The sequence below is a fragment of the Capricornis sumatraensis genome, chromosome 18 (assembly GCF_032405125.1).
Source record: "Capricornis sumatraensis isolate serow.1 chromosome 18, serow.2, whole genome shotgun sequence".
NCBI classification, from domain to species: Eukaryota; Metazoa; Chordata; class Mammalia; order Artiodactyla; family Bovidae; genus Capricornis; species Capricornis sumatraensis.
In genome coordinates, this window is record NC_091086.1 from 41,758,141 (window position 1) to 41,774,890 (window position 16,750).

At 42.5% G+C, this 16,750-nt stretch overlaps 1 protein-coding gene across 2 annotated transcripts in view; it reads left to right on the forward strand.

Annotated features, from left to right (window-relative positions):
* The first annotated feature begins 1,292 nt into the window (after positions 1–1,292).
* C9 (complement C9) overlaps positions 1,293–16,750 on the forward strand; it is a 65,621-nt gene continuing 50,163 nt past the window's right edge. Inside the window, exon 1 of one of the 2 annotated variants that reach the window (XM_068990503.1) lies at positions 1,293–1,420. In XM_068990503.1, coding sequence (XP_068846604.1) covers positions 1,344–1,420 — 77 coding nt within the window. In that variant the 5' untranslated portion in view covers positions 1,293–1,343. The remainder of the gene's footprint in view (positions 1,421–16,750) is intronic. The other variant, XM_068990504.1, reaches the window with a different exon arrangement.

Sequence of the window (16,750 nt, forward strand, 5' to 3'; positions counted from 1 at the left end):
GGGTCTCCTGCATTGCAGGCAGATTCTTTATCAGCTGAGTTACCAGGGAAGCCCATGATGTCCCCTTGCTGCTGCTGCTAAGTCGCTTCAGTTGTGTCTGACTGTGTGCTAAACGTCAGTAACATTGTACCTCCTATGTTTCTTCTCAAGGTGATCATTCAAAATCTCAACCCTGGTCACACATTTGAATGACCCAGCAAAATTTAAAAAATACTGATGAAAGACGACCCCAGTGGCGCAGTGGATAAGAATCCACCTGTCAATGCAGAGGACATGGGTTCAATCCCTGGTCCAGGAAGATTCCACTTGTCATGGAACAACTAAGCCTGTGCACCGCAATTCCTGAGCCTGTGCTCTCAGCAAGAGAAAGCCAAGCACCGCAAGGAAGAGTAGCCGCTCTCGCCACAACTAGAGAAAGCCCAAGCAAAGCAACAAAGACCTAGCACAGCCAAAAATAAATAAAATTTTAAAAAATACTGAGGCAGGGTTCCATCCTGGGTCAATTATTAGTATCAGGTAGAAGTGGGCTGCCATCAGTGTTTATTCACAGGTTCCCCAAGTCATTCTCTTATGCAACCAGTGTTTTAAAAGCAACTGTGATATCCCCCTTCTCCAGTACTTCCAAAATAGCCTGCCCTTTTCACAAGTTCTGAAGAATGTGAAAATGAGGGGAAAAAATTCTTTCTGATGGATTGGAGCAAGTAATTCCATCTTAGATTCTATCTTGTTAACAGGTGTGCTTCTTAGATAAAGACACCATGTCCTTCTGGAAGACACTGGAAAGGCCTTAGGGAACGTACCTGGATTCTTCAAAATGACTCACTTCACTTATGAAAAGATGTCAGTTTGTAAATGCATTTTACGATCTGTCCATGTGGAAATACCACACAGTTCATTCTCAGAGGGCAACAGCTATGTCTGTAATTCCATTTCTAGTCAGTGCAATTCTTTTACTAATTTTGAGTTTCTGCCTCTATAAGAATTATCCACAGACCTTTTCCCTCCAAATTACACAGTCCCTCAGGATCCCTTCCAGAGTCTCTGAAAATGAGCACCACTGGAGTTGTCTGTTTGTTGGGTTTTTATTTTCAACACATCTCAGCCATTTAGCAGTCATGGGCTCCTCACTTGAATATACAATTGATAAATATACTCTTGGCCAAAACGGTAGGCCCCAAGTTACGAAATGACTCTCCTCTGATTGGACTTTGGTACCCAGGAAGCCCAGTTCTAAAGAAATCCTGAGCAAAAACAAACAATAATTGTTCCCCAGTCCTTTGCAAATAAGTGTCTTCCAGGAGCTGTCTGGCCATTCCACTCCGGGAGCTATCTTGCTAGTGCAAATGTCTGCCGGCCAGAGGTTCGCCTTTGCAATATGCATTCTAGAAATAAGTCTCCTGAGAGCGGGGCCCACTCCCAGGTGAGTCACTTTTCTCTCTGTCTCTGGAATTTCCCTGCGGTCTTTGCCATTTCTGGGTCTGCTTCTATAGCAGCAAAGTGGGTAAAACTTTTTCACTCACATTAGAATGTGGAACCAGAGAATCTATACTTCGAAAAAAAATGAGAAAAAGCTCAGGTATGTCTTTCAGAGTTTTTTCAGGAGACCTGCTGCCATTCCCAGGGGTTTCTTTTAAACAAGGTTTTTAAATGTTAAGACTGAGATATTCTTGAAATATTGGACTTAAGAAACACAGCTGGTTTTTACTAGGATATAATAAACCTGGGTTTATCAGTTTCTAGGGGGCTTCCTTGGTGGCTCAGTGGTAAAGAATCTGCAATGCAGGAAATGCAGGTTTGATCCCTGGGTTGGGAAGATCCCCTGGAGGAGGGAATGGCAACCCACTCCAGTATCCTTGCCTAGAGAATCCCATGGACAGAGAAGCCTGGGGGCCTAGTCCACTGGGTCGCAAACGACTAGCACATATGCACGCATCAGTATCTAGGGTCTGAGAAGTTTAAGGAAATAAATCTCTCCCACACTCTGCCTTCATGTCTAACACTCTCAATAACTGGCTACATCCTGCCTTTGCCTCCACACCAGGCAGAGGTTGGCCAATTTCCTTCTCTTCCTTGACATTCCAAGAGGTATCCAGAGGCACACATTTTGTCCTTAGGTTTAGGGGAGTGTTTTCTTCCATTCAGGAAGAATCACCATGGTGCAGACCTGTAAGCCAGGCTTCCAGCAAAAACACTTTCTCTTCTTTTGCTCTGATCCTAATTGGGAACAGGAAGCCCGTTCCAAGCCAATCCAGAAAATAAACCAACCAAACAAGATGTGCTTATTGACCATCTACGTTGTAATTCAGAATGGTTAGAGAATACACAGTCCTGTGTCGTCTGATACATCATGATCCCATCTGGTGACAGTATTAAAATATCCCACCCTTTGACAAGACAGCCTGGGGAAATCAACTACACTGTCCCTCTGCCCAATGTGACTGTGACCTGTATTCAATTTCCCTCAGTCATATGACTCAGTGGTGTTTTTCAGTCACTCAGTCATGTCCAACTTTTTGCCACCCCATGAACTATAGCCCACCAGACTCTTCTCTCCATAAGATTCTCCAGGCAAAGATACTGGAGTAGGTTGCCAGTTCCTTCTGCAGGGGATCTTCCTGACCCTGGAGGGATTGAACTCAGGTCCCCTGCATTGGCAAGTGGATTCTTTACCACTGAGCCACCTGGGAAGCCCATTTGACTCTCAGGTTCACCAAATTCCATGTGGGTGCTGGTGCCCATCTCAAGCACATCACTGCCTGCCTTCCAGGTGCTGTGGAGGATACAGTTCTGTTGGCCCCATCAGGCATGTGAAGTTTGCTCACACGGCTGCATCTTCCAGGAGGGGACACACAAACATGCTACACAGACCAGCCTGGGCTTGGGTGAAGTGCTTCACCAGGCTTTCCTTTATCCCATCACTACCTCTTCCCACATTATCTAAGAAGCATTATTTGCATTTACTAGACATCAGGTACAAAAGGGTTTGAGGAAGCCAGTTACTGAAAGTTGTTTTAGCCCTCTTGTACTTACCCTGACCCTTTCTTAAGTTAAAAAATAATTTAAACAACCCACATTCCTAGATCATGACTCCTGCTGATCAAGAATGAGAGGCTGTTGGGAAGGCTTCCATGGCTTTGAAGTTTGGATCCCGTAGGTTCTGGTCATGCCCTGCAGTTTCAGAGAGGACCAGAAAGGCCCCTTGGCTGCCCCCCAGCTCTAAGCAGCTGCACCACTGGCTGGGGTTGGGCTGCAGTCACTCTCGTTGCTATGCCCTCAGGAGGCTGGTGAGGCTGCCCCGTTCCGAACACTGTGCTCAGCCCTTTGATACAGGGTTGAAGTCAAACAGAGTGTTCAGACCAGTCATGGAGTGAGACACATAGTTCAGCCAAAGAAATGTGTTTGCAAACAATTTTAAAATACAAACTTGATCAGAACAGAGCAGTCCTCTGAAGCCAGACTTCTCAAGCTCAAGTTGAGGTGCCATTACTTACTTAGTAACAATATAACTCTGGGTAACCTTTCTGAACTGTTACTCAACCTCTCTGTACCTTGGTTCCTTCATCTGTAAGATGGTGTGTGTGTGTGTGTGTGTGTGTGTGCGTATGTGCACACGCACATGTGTGTGTTTAGTTGTTCAGTCATGTCCAACTCTTTGCAACCCCATGGACTGTAGCCTGCCAGGATCCTCTGTCCATGGGGATTTTCCAGGCAAGAATATTGGAGTGGGTTGCCATGCCCTCCTCCAGGGGATCTTCCTGACCCAGGGACTGAACTTGAATCTCTTATGTCACCTGCATTGGCAGGCAGGTTCTTTACCACTAGCACCACCTGGGAAGCCCCGGTGAAAATAATGGTTCTTATCTAATAAGGTTCGATGTAGACATTAAATCTCTTTACCTGTAATTGACTTACAATATCTGTGCCCAGCATGCTGTAAGAACTCAATAAATGTGAAGTGTTCCTTCAAGTAATAACCTTGGTATTCCTTTCACTTTGATATGCTTTCTGGTTTAGGAGAGGAGGAGAGGGACTTACAGCCAGTATTCAGGGGAGAGACACTGCAGACACTTTATCTGAAGCGATCACTATTGCAACTGGTGAACCATTGGGGATTTTCAATGATCATTTGTTTGCAAACACAATCGTGCCTATGAGGCTAGGTCATCGCACATCATCTCTTGTGACTCCCAAGGTAGACTAGAAATATTTTTAAGAAGCAAAACAACAAAAACCACTGTGCAAGTAGGATAACAGCTCATAATGTGGGTTCCAGAGCCAGGGAGCTTGAGTTTGAGGTTTACAGTTCACTAGCTATGTGACCCTCAGCAGATTCCTGAACCTCTCTAAACCTGTTCCTAGCACCTGCACAAGGGAAATGACACTGTGACCTGCTGTGAGAAAGCCGAGATAACAAACGCAATGTGTCTAGCAAAGTGGCCAGCATGCAGAGAGTGTGCATGAGTATAGCTATTGTTAGTTTCTTCCTTTTCATTTGTAAATAACAAAATATTTACTTGGTTCAAATATCAAAAAAATAACAAATAAACACTGAGAAGTGTTGACTTTTCATGAGATCTGTGTTACATATAAAGTACTTAGAACACACCCTGCCTCACCTCACACTTTCCCAACAGGGAACCACCTTTTTAGTTTCCTGTGTGTCCTTCCAGTATGTCTTTATGTGGATTAAAGCATAGAGCTGACTATAATCTTACTCTCTCCCTTTCTTCCTTAAAAGGTATCATATCATATACACTATCATGTACTTTGCTTTTCTTCTTTTACATTTTGCAATATATCCTGGAGACTTTTCTGCATCAGTTGAAAGGAACTTCCTCCTCTCACAAATGATTAATTTTCCATTGTATGTATATAGAGTTCAGAGAACTTGTCTTTTATTGACCAACACTTGGGTTGTTTCCAACTTTATATTATTAATACAAGTTGTGTTGCAATGAATATCCTTATTCATATAGCATTTTTAAAATGGATAATTGTACCTGAGGATTAATTCTCAGAAGTGATATTAATATATATCACTGGGTCAAAAGGTTTTGCTTCAAGATTTTGCTGAAATTGCCACACAGTCCCATAGGTGGGTATTATTTATGATTTTGTCAGCCAAGTATAAAAGTGCTTGTTTCTCTGAAGCTTTGCTGTAGGCCAAGTTTTATATTTGCAGAACTCATAGGTAAAAAATAGTATCCCTGAATAGAATTAATTTGCCTTTCTCTTCATCAGGCTATACATCTTTTCATATGTTTAAAGGCCATATGTATGAATTGTTTTGTTTTCCATTAACTATATTCTTTGCGCATTTTTCAATTGAGTCTCTTAGAGATTTCTATGATGACTTTATATATTAGTCGTCCTTTATTTCTGGTATGAATAATAAACATCTTTCCCAGTTTTGTCATTCATCTTTTGGCTGCATATGTGGCATGTTTCTAGTAGTCATATTTACTTTATTATTCATTTTTCTAACAGTTAAGAAATTCTAGACTGGGAGTTAGGAATCCAGAGAGTAGCTGGGTATGGCAGTTCTGGAGATAAATTGCCTGGATTTGAATCCCAGCTCTGCCACCAAGAAGCTTCTACGTAACCTGAGAAAAATTACTCATTGTTACTGTGGCTTAGTTTCTTATCTTTCAAGTATGATGATACTAGTAGAAAATACCTCATAAGGCTGATGTAAAAATTAAATGAGATAATGAATATAAAACTTAGAAGAGATTCTGACATAAACTAAGCACTCACAAAAGTTAGCAATTATCATTCAATTTATTTTAATTAAACTTAGCAATCTGGAAAAATACCCAAACACTCATTAATAGAAAATTTAGGCCTGACTGTTAAATTGAAAATATCCAAGGAATTCCCCTGTAGTCCAGTGGGTAGGACTCCGTGCTTTCACTGCAGGGGTTGTGGGGTTAATCCCTGGTTGGAGAACTAAGATCCCACAGACCATGCAGCACAGCCAAAAAAAACAAAATAGAAAATATCCCAAATCTCCTTGTTTGGTTGTATCCATCTGTGTTTTTAATATCTATATTTAATACAAGTTAATAGATATTTATTCATGAACTATTCTTGGCCAAGTATGGTCTTTTATTTATTCACTCATTTAATACAGGAGTTATTTTTTGACTTTGCAACATGGGCCAGGTGTTGCTCCGGGAGATATAGTGTAATACAGAGCCTGTTACTGAGGTCTCTGCCCTCAGTGAGCTTACAGTCTAGTGAGGAATATCAACAAGTAAATGGCAAGAGCAATTCAGCCAAATTCTCTGAGGCCCACAGTGCTAAAGGCAACACATTCCCTGAGCCTAACCGGTCACTTGTGCACTGGCTCCATCTGCTCCAGCCTCACTAAAAACTGCTCCTTTAATTCTGCCCACTCTTCGACATCAACAGTATCTCCCTTTGTACCAAATCGTTCCCATCAGCTTTCAGACGTGTTGTAACATTTCCTTTAAATGTTGTCTCAGTCCTCAGCCTTACTCCAGACACACCACTCACTTCCAGCCTCATGGTGAGAAATGTCACCTAACCTATATTCTGACAACTCTCAAGTTTATATCTAGGATACAGATCTCTTTCCTGAGCCCAATGTCCAATTACTTAGTCAACATCTCTTCTTGAAAATATCACAAGCACCCCAAACTAAACATGTCCAGAACAGACTTACTGATTTCTCCTCCCATCCCCACCCAACCTGCACCACTACTCATTGAGTCATGCTGTCTGCGTTGTGTGAGCTCAGTCACTCAATCATGTCCTGCTCTTTGCGACCTCATGGACTATAGGCCACCGGGCTCCTCTGTCCATGGAATTTTCCAGGCAAGAATATTGAAGTGGGCTGCCATTTCCTACTCTAAGGGACCTTCCCAACCCAGGGATCGAACTTTCATCTCTTGTGTCTCCTGCATTGGCAGGTAGAGTCTTTACAACTGTGCCACCTGGGAAGCCCTACTCGCCGAGTTATTAAGTCAAAACCTGGGAACCATACTTGATTCCTCCATTAGTGTCATTGCTACATGCAATGTAACTGCATGTCTGGTTGGTATTACCTTTAAAATATGCCTCAAATCTGCCCAGTTCTCACTGTCTCTACTGTGACCACATTAGCTCAAATCACTATCCTTTCTGCCCTGCATGCACTCTTGTTCACTCTGCAGTAGTCAAGTACCCATCCAACAACCAGGGAAATCTTTTGAAAACACAAATCTGAGTGTTGCTACTGTTATCATATTCCTCTAAGGATTCCCATCAAGCTAAGGATCAAATGCAACCTCCTCGTCACAGCCAACAAGCCATGAGCGGCTCCTGCCTGTTTCTCCAGATGCATCTAACTCTCCTTTGTGGTCACTTGCTCCATAAGCTGTACCTCCAGCATGCCGTCTCAGGCCCTTGGCACTTGCTCCTTTAGCACAGAACACTCTTCTTCCAGACCCTCACATACTTTCTCTCTGAATTCATTCAGCTATCAAAACAAATAGCAGCTCCTGTTATCATTTTTTTTCTTTACTGTGTAACAAATCATTACAAAACAGGAGCTTAAACCAATACCAATTATTTCTTTAACTCGAATTCGGCGTTGACGTGACTCAGTTGAGTGGTTGTCGCGGATCTCTCATATGGATGTAGGCAAATGTGGTTGGGGCTGGGGTCATCATGACAACTTCACTCATGTTTGTCACTTGAGCTGGGAAGACCCAAGCAGTGGGGGGACTGGAGCAATTGATTCTCCTTAGAAATCTCGTGTGTGTGTGTGTGTGTGTGTGTGTGTGTACACACATACGTGTGTACTTTTCCACATGGTGGGCTTAGGATAGTTGGCCTCATACATATTGGTAAAAAGGCTCCTAGGGCCAGTGTCTTTAGATAAATCAGCAGACCTTGCACGGGCTTCTCTGCTGCTGCTGCTGCTAAGTTGCATCAGTCGTGTCCGACTCTGTGCGACCCCAGAGACGGCAGCCCACCAGGCTCCCCCATGCCTGGGATTGTCCAGGCAAGAACACTGGAGTGGGTTGCCATTTCCTTCTCCAATGCGTGAAAATGAAAAGTGAAAGTGAAGTCACTCAGTCATGTCCAACCCTCAGTGACCTCATGGACTGCAGCCCACCAGGTTCCTCCATCCATGGGATTTTCCAGGCAAGAGTACTGGAGTGGGGTGCCATTGCCTTCTCCAACCTGGCCTTAAAAGTCATACAGGCTCACTTCCCCTGTGTTCTACTCATCAAAGGCATTGACAAAGACACCACCAGCTTCAAAAGGGGTCACATAGATCCCATCTTTGATAGTCTTAATATGAAAAAAATTGTGAACGCATTTGTAAAGCACCACCATGGACAGAGGAGCCTGGTGGGCTCCAGTCCACGGGGTCACAAAGAGTCAGACATGACAGAGTGGCTGAGCACACACACACACCTTCTCTGAGAGGGTTCAGTCACCACCCTCTGCAAGAAACCCGCACCTCCACCCCAGCCTATGGCACTTTTTGTCCTCTTACCCTGGTTTATTTTCCTTCACAGCTCACATCTCTTAACCGATACTGCACATTGCACTTTTAGGATACTCATTTATTGTATTTCACCCACTGGGACATAGGCTCCATGACGGTCAAGATGTTATCTTGTGGCCCCAGTCACCAGGACAATTCCTGACACAGAGCAGATCCTCCGTAAATATTACTGAATGTTGGCTCATTGGGAGTACATGAGAGAAGCTCTTAACTAAGACTTGGGAAACCAGGAGATGACCTAAAATTTTCGAGTAGTGACCACTGCCGTTATATTTTTTTCTTCGACCTGATGAACCACAGGATATAAACAAGCTGGAGGATCCATGGGTTAAGAATGCAGTCCTGTTAGTTTATATTTCTTCACTCAAAGGAGCCACATTGTCTTATTTATTGACAAAAGGATTCCTTACTACAGCAGGCGTTTTCTTGCCTGGGCCCACCACAAAGTGTCCTGGGGTGTGAACTACTCTCCTGAGGTTTTCGTTTTCTGAAGCTGGAAACCTCTCTTCATGGCAGGGAGATGCAGCCAGGTGTACATCAGTGGCTCTTCATTTAATGCATTTCTGGTCCAGATTTAGACCCCCTGCCAAGTTGATGTACATCTCTTTGATCTAGGAAATGACTTTCAAGCTGAGATTGAAACACTTGGAAGTAGGCTTTACTTGATAAACACATTTCATCTAAGAATCCAGAAGACGCATTATAAATACTTCTCCACTCAGCCTAATAGCTCAGCAGGGTGAAAGGCAGGTGGCAGGGTTTGTACAGACCCAGTCTTTATGCTACAAAAGATTGTCTGTCTAGTGAGGTAAAGGGTCTGGGGAGGGGGTACTGAGCACAAAAGGAGCTATCCAAGATTACTCACCTTCTTTCTTAATATTTATGGAGTGCTTTCATTTCAATAACACATTCCTCTTGCATAATCTGTTATTTCCTCCTAATAATTCTCTCAAGCCCTACCTTTATTTTGCCTCTAAATATCCAGGTATCTGGTACAGTGAAGGCAAAACATTCAGGTGTTCACAGACTTTTCAGTAATTTTCAGTTTTGTTTAATTTGACAACATTTATATATTGGGTTGGCCAAAAAGTTCATCTGGGTGTGAATTTCATGGCTAACCTGAATATAGGCTTTAAAAATACATCCAGGCAAGAACTAGATTGCCTAATTGCTGACCTTTACCTAGAGCTGCTATATTTAGAAAACAAATATATTCTTATTAACTTCATGTATCTCTAAATGTCTAACAATCATCAGACTATTCCATCCATAAACTATGCAATAAGCTATGACTCTTCAAATTATTTCAAAGAGGATTTGAGGTGGGGAGAAAAGATAGCATAAGAGAGGAAGTGAAAGTGTAGCTGTGGCTCAGTGGCAAAGAATACACTTGCCAGTGCAGGAGACGAGGGGTAGATTCCTGGGTGGGGAAAATCCTCTGGAGAGGGAAATGGCAACCCACTCCAGTATTCTTCCCTGGAGAATCTCACAGACAGAGGAGGCTGGGGAGCTATAGTCCATGGGGTCACAAAAGAGCTGGACATGACTTAGCAATTAAATAACAGCAGGAAAGAGTGGCGAGACAGAGATTCTTAACCCAGTTTTGCTACTCACTGTCAAACTTTGAATAAGCAGAATAATTTTCTGTTTTTAGGTTCCTGTCTGTAAAATATAACTGATAACACCTGTAGAATTTACCCTCAGTGGTAAAACAAAGGTTTTTGTTTTTGTTTTTGTTTTTGAGAAAATAAGCTTTGGAAATGGTCTAAAAAAAGTAGTGGAAAACATAAGACACTGCTTAATCAAAAAACTTTTATTAAGTGTTTTGGGCTGAACTGTGTCCCTCCAAAATTTATATGCTGAAATTCTAACTCAGTACCTCTAACAGTACCTCTGAATGTGACTGCATTGGGGGGTCGTTAGGGCAGGCCCTAATCCACTATAATTGGTGTCCTTATAAGAAGAGTGACTGTGAACACACAAAGGTACCAAGGAAAGATCAAATGAAGACACAGGAAGGAGACCTTCACCTACAAAGCAAGGAGAGAGGCCTCAGAAGAATTCAACATTTATGCAGACACCTATACATTTTACGCAGACACCTATACATTTCTGTTGTTTAAGCCTGTGTACTTTCTTATGGCAGTCCTAGCAAACAAAAAAATATGCTGAGCTTGACATTTAGAGGCGTGTAAGTTCTTCTGAGGCAAGAGTGGGATCTGTGAAGACCTACCCATGGGACCAGGTTGGATCATTCAGAGGATGAATTGAAATCACTGTCTAGGAGGGCAATAAAAGATCAAAGGCAAACATCTGGTGCTCTGTTCTAAGTCCAAAGTGTGAGTCAATTAGTGTGCACATTGTTAATGCGGGGCTACTATTAATGTGAAGGATGTTAGAGAAACTTCTATAGTCAATGCCAGTATCACGGGAGCAGGGTCCTAGTCACTGATGTGTGACATCATGAACAGTCTTTCTGGTTGGTCCCCAGTACTGACTGCACTCTAGGATTGCCACACAGAGAACTGTAAGTCACTCTACAGTATTTGCATTGAGTTTTACCTTCCATTCATAATCCCCAAGTCTGTACCATACTCTCCGAACTAGTTATTCACTGAAGCTGGTCTCAGTAGCAGGTGAGAAAGAGTAAGGTGTCCTGTTGTTCAGTCTCCCAGTTGTGTCCAACTCTTTGTGCCCCATAGATTGCAGCGTGTCAGGCCTCCCTGTCCCTCACCATCCCCTGAAGTTTGCCCAAGTTCATGTCCATTTTATCTGTGATGCCATCCAGGCATCTCATCCTCTGATGCCCTCTTCTCCTTCTGCCCTCAATCTTTCCCAGCATCAGGGACTTTTCCAATGAGTCAGCTGTTCACATCAGATGACCAAAATACTGGAGCTTTAGCTTCAGCATCAGCCCTTCCAACAAGTATTCAGGGTTGATTTCCCTTAAGATTGACTGGGTTGGTCTCCTTTCTGTCCAAGGGACTTTCAGGAGTCTTCTCCAGCACCACAGTGTGCAGGCATCAATTCTGCGCTCTGTCTTCTTTACCGTACAGCTCTCACAACTGTACATGACCACTGGGAAGACCATAGCCTTGACTATCTGGACATTTGTCAGCAGAATAATGTCTCCGCTTTTCAACATAGTATCTAGGTCTGTCATAGCTTTCCTGTCAAGAAGCAATAGCCTCTGATTTCATGGCTCCAGTCACCATCTGCAGGGATTTTAGAGCCCAAGAAGAGGGAATTTGTCACAACTTCCACCTTCTCCCCTTCTATTTGCTGTGAAGTAGTAGGGCTGGATGCCATGATCTTAGTTGTTTCAATATTTAGTTTTAAGCTGACTCTTTCACTCTCCTCCTTCACCCTCATCAAGAGGCTCCTTAGTTCCTCTTCGCTTTCTGCCATTAGAGTGGTATCATCACATATCTGAGATTGTTGATGTTTCTCCCGCCTATCTTGTTTCCAGCTTATAACTCATCCAGCCTGGCATTTCTCATGATGTGCTCAACATATAGGTTAAACAAACAGAGTGACAGCAGACAGCCCTGTTGTTCTCCTTTCTCAATCTTGAACCAATCAGTTGTTCCACACAGGGTTCTAACTGTTGCTTCTTGACCCGCATACAGGTTTCTCAGGAGACAGGTAAGATAGTCTGGTATTCCCATCTCTTTAAGAGCTTTCCACCATTTGTTATGATCCACACAGTCAAAAACTTTAGCATAGTGGATGAAAAAGAGGTGGATGTTTTTCTGGAATTCCCTTGCTTTCTCTATGATCCAGCAAATGTCGCAACTTGATCCTCTGGTTCCTCTGCCTTTTCTAAACCCAGTTTGGACATCTGAAAGTTCTTAGTTCACATAATGCTGAAGCCCAGCATGCCAGATTTTAAGCATGACCTTGCTAGCATGAAAAATGAGTGCAATTGTCCAATAGTTAGAACATTCTTTAGTACTACCCTTCTTAGGAATTGGGATGGGGATTGACCTTTTCCATACTGTGGCCACTGCTGGGTCTTCCAGATTTGCTGACATATTGGGTGCATAATGTGTCATACCACTGGTATATTTAGGGTGCTATTTCTAAAACCAAGGAATTAATCTCTTTGGGGAAGACACTGAAACAAAATGCTAACACGATATTCTAAGTAAGTGATAAATACAAAAAAAGACAGGAACAAATAATCCAGTTGAAGGCAGCGGGCCTAACTAATACTAGAAAGGCTAGATTTGTAGATTACAAAGATCCATAAGTACATTAGTAGGTGAAGCCTAGAGTGATTCCTAAAACCAGTGCTAAACCAGTGCAGTGACTCAGGTCAGTGGTGATCTCAAGTTTGAGTTATGCAGTGTAATGGACACCCCCTTTACACCCAGATTTCATAGATATCCACCAGATCGTGCCAAGCTGTTTTTCTCAACTTCATGTGAATGTGAGAGTAATCTGGGATACTTTTAAAAAACATTGGTGCCTGAAGCCCATCCTTAGAAAGTTTGATTTAATTAGTGTGGAATGGGGGGGTTATAATTCTACACAATTCCTATTTTCACTATTGGAGGATTATGATATGCAATCAGTAGTGAGACCTTCCTGTTTCTCTAGGTCATAAAGGTGCATCCACCATTGCCTCTTGATTAGGGCTGGTCAGTTCCAGACGAGGATTTAGTTTAATGGAAAAGTTCTCGCAGAGAATTTTTCAGCCACGTGGTCTTAAATAGATGTAAATATTCAAACTTCCATGAAATCAGGTTCTTTAAGGAGTTTTGGCAGCTTGTCTTAAATGTTTTTAACCTGTACTTTTAGAAGACTGAAGCTTATCAAGTGTCCTGATTTTCTGAGTGATATAGGCAAAGGTCAGACTTACAAAAATGGTATCTTCAGTCATGAAGGTTGCTGAATGACAAGCAAGTCTTGTAAGAATATAATATAAGTGGTTCACCAGGAGATCAGAGCCTAGAGAAACATAGACCTGAGTCTGTCCTAGACCAAAGATCAAGAACTTTCTTCTTCTTCATGTGCTTATTCATTTATTCATTCATAAAACATTTGCTGAGTACCCATTATGTTCCAGACACTTGATATGCAAGCTGAGCAAGACTGAGAATTTCCTTAGCTCACGGATCATGGTTTCTGTTTTATTTTGTTTGGTTGTTTTGGATACCATTGTATCCTTAAAGCCTAGCAAATAGTTGACAATAAATATTTGATGAATGAATAAAAAAGTGAATAGATAAATTGATTAAGTGAAATATATCATTGCAAGGCACTTATGACACTTATATAGGAAAGAACAAGATGCTATAAGAATATGTACATGAAAAAGTAAATTACATGAAGGGTTAGGGGAAGTTCTCTGAGGAAAAAAATCTATGTTGAAAATAAGATTAGTGCAGTGAATAAGAAACAGTAGATTTAAAAGCCTAAAGATTGTGAGAAAATGTACTTATCTTGGGCCTTTCAAGTTCAGTGTGGCTAGAGGGAAAAGTGGAGTTGAAGAATTAGAAGATGGGCCATGTAGAGTGCTCTAAACTACATGTCTTAGTTTCCTATTACAATTATAGCAAATGATCACATATTAGTGGCTTAAAACAACACAGATTTATTATCTTGCAGTTGTATAGGTCAGACGTCTGAATCGGGTCTCACTGGGCTAAAATCAAGGCTCTGGTGGGGCTAGAATCCTCTCTAGAGGCTCTAGGGGAGAATCTATTTCCCTGCATCTTCCAGCTTCCTGGGGCTGCCTGCATTCTTTAGTGAAACTCCTATCTTCAGACCCAGCAACAGTGGGTGGAGTCCTTCTTCATGCTTTGAATTTTTCCTGCCACTCAGACTGCATATCTCTCTGAACCACTCTTCTGCTTTTAAGAGCTCACATGATTGGAATGGGCTCATCCAGATTAAATACAGAATAATCTCCTCTTAATCGCATGCTCAGAGTATCTTTGTGAAGTAACATATTCACTGATTCTGGGGATTAAGACACAGATGTCTTTGGGGGTTGTTACTCTGCCTACTGTATCATGTCAAGAAATTCAGACTTTATTTTCAAAACAGAGAGAAACTACTAAAGAGTTTCTGTAGGGGAATGAATGATCAGCTTTGCATTTTAAAAATTTCTCTCCGGATGATTTCCGGAAACCAGATTAAAAAGAAATTGCTGTCATCTAGGAGAGATCAAATGTTTTTGTAGACCAGAGAAATGTCTGGAAAAGATGAAGGGTAGAAGGATTTGAGAGTCATTAACAGTGATAAAGAAAATGTTTTAGTGGTTGATTCTATTTGGGGGATGAGGTTCGATAACACAAATACCACTGTAGTCTCTGGTTAGGGTGATTGCACAAATGGAGGCACTGTTTACCGAGGCAATAAATACACAGGAACAACCTTGAGAGAAGAAGTGCTAGGTTTGTTTGGAGAAACATTAAGTTCATGGAATCTTCCCTGTAGCTCAGACGGTAAAGAATCTGCTTGCAATGCAGGAGACCTGGGTTGGATCCCTGGGTAGGGAAGATCATCTGGAGAAGGGAATGGCAGTCCACTCAAGTATTCTTGCCTGGAGAATCCCATGGACAGAGGAGCCTGGTGGGCTACAGTCCATGGGGTCACAAAGAGTTGGACACACAGAAAACACACACTCTTAAGTTCACGAGCCATGAAGACATTCACGTGTAGATCTCCAATTAGGGGTTATATCCAAGGGTTTAAAATTCAGAAGAGATTTCTGGGCTGCAGACTTATCTCTGGGTGTCCTTATCATATACATGGACACCAAACCCTTGGGGAAAATGTAGAGAGAAAAAGAAATCCAAGGACAGCAACTTGAGAAAAAACAGCATTTCTGAGACTGCCAAAAGACAAGGAATCTGCCCGGGAGAGTAGGAGCAAAGGACAGAGGGGAAAGAAGCAATGAAAGTGGCCTGGTGTCATTCAGTCCAAGGAAAGAGACTATTTTAAAGAGCAAGAGTGGTCAACCTCATTGATGGCTGTGAAGTGGTCAGTGAGGTAAGGACTGAAGGAGACCAAGGGAGAAGGCCTCTTGGAGTCACTGTCGACTTTGGCAAAAGCAATGACCTTAGGACAGGAGAGTTGAGCTGTGACTGGAAGGTAAGGAACAAAATAGTTAGTTCAGTTCAGTCGCTCAGTCATGTCCAACTCTTTGCAACCGCATGAATCGTATAGCACGCCAGGCCTCCCTGTCCATTATCAACTCCCGGAGTTTACTCAGACTCACGTCCATCGAGTCCATGATGCCATCCAGCCATCTCATCCTCTGTCATCCCCTTCTCCTCCTGCCCCCAATCCCTCCCAGCATCAGGGTCTTTTCCAATGAGTCAACTGTTTGCATGAGGTGGCCAAAGTACTGGAGTTTCAGCTTTAGCATCATTCCTTCCAAAGAAATCCCAGGGCTGATCTCCTTCAGAATGGACTGGTTGGATCTCCTTGCAGTCCAAGGGCTGATCTCCTTCAGAATGGACTGGTTGGACCTCCTTGCAGTCCAAGGGACTCTCAAGAGTCTTCTCCAACACCACAGTTCAGAAGCATCAATTCTTCGGCACTCAGCCTTATTCACAGTCCAACTCTCACATCCGTACATGACCACAGGAAAAACCACAGCCTTGACTAGACGGACCTTAGTCAGCAAAATAATGTCTCTGCTTTTGAATATGCTATCTAGTTTGGTCATAGCTTTTCTTCCAATACCAGAGTGCAAACTACTTTTTCCAGAAAGCTGGCCCCAAAAATATAAGAGAATTTGGGAGGTAGTTAAAAGGAGGAGCTGAGACGTATTATTATTTTAGAACAGAGAGAAACAGAAATATATCTCTAGGAATTGCTTAAAGTGTCATTGCGAAGGCCAGGGGGAAGTGAGAGTAGCTGGAAGGAAAAGTAAGGTTCAGAAAGAGTGTTCTATTTGTTCACTCATTTGTTTACATTTAATGTCGAGGACTTGAATACATTCTACTAGAAATGGAAAGGAGCTGGTAGTGAAGGAGAGTTTTTAATGGAGGAAATAGTTAACAAGGGCTCAAAGAGATGCTGACAACTAGAGCTTTGGAGGAGGGATTGGCCTTACCATCCCTCCAAAATAAAAATTGAAAGCTGCATTATGGAAAGCACAGGTGCCACTTCAGGAAAACAGGGCAGGAAGTTTATAGGATTCTTGTTTCATACCTTCTGTTCTTGGTTTTCTTTCGGCCATTGAATAAGATGGTAATTCAAGGTGAT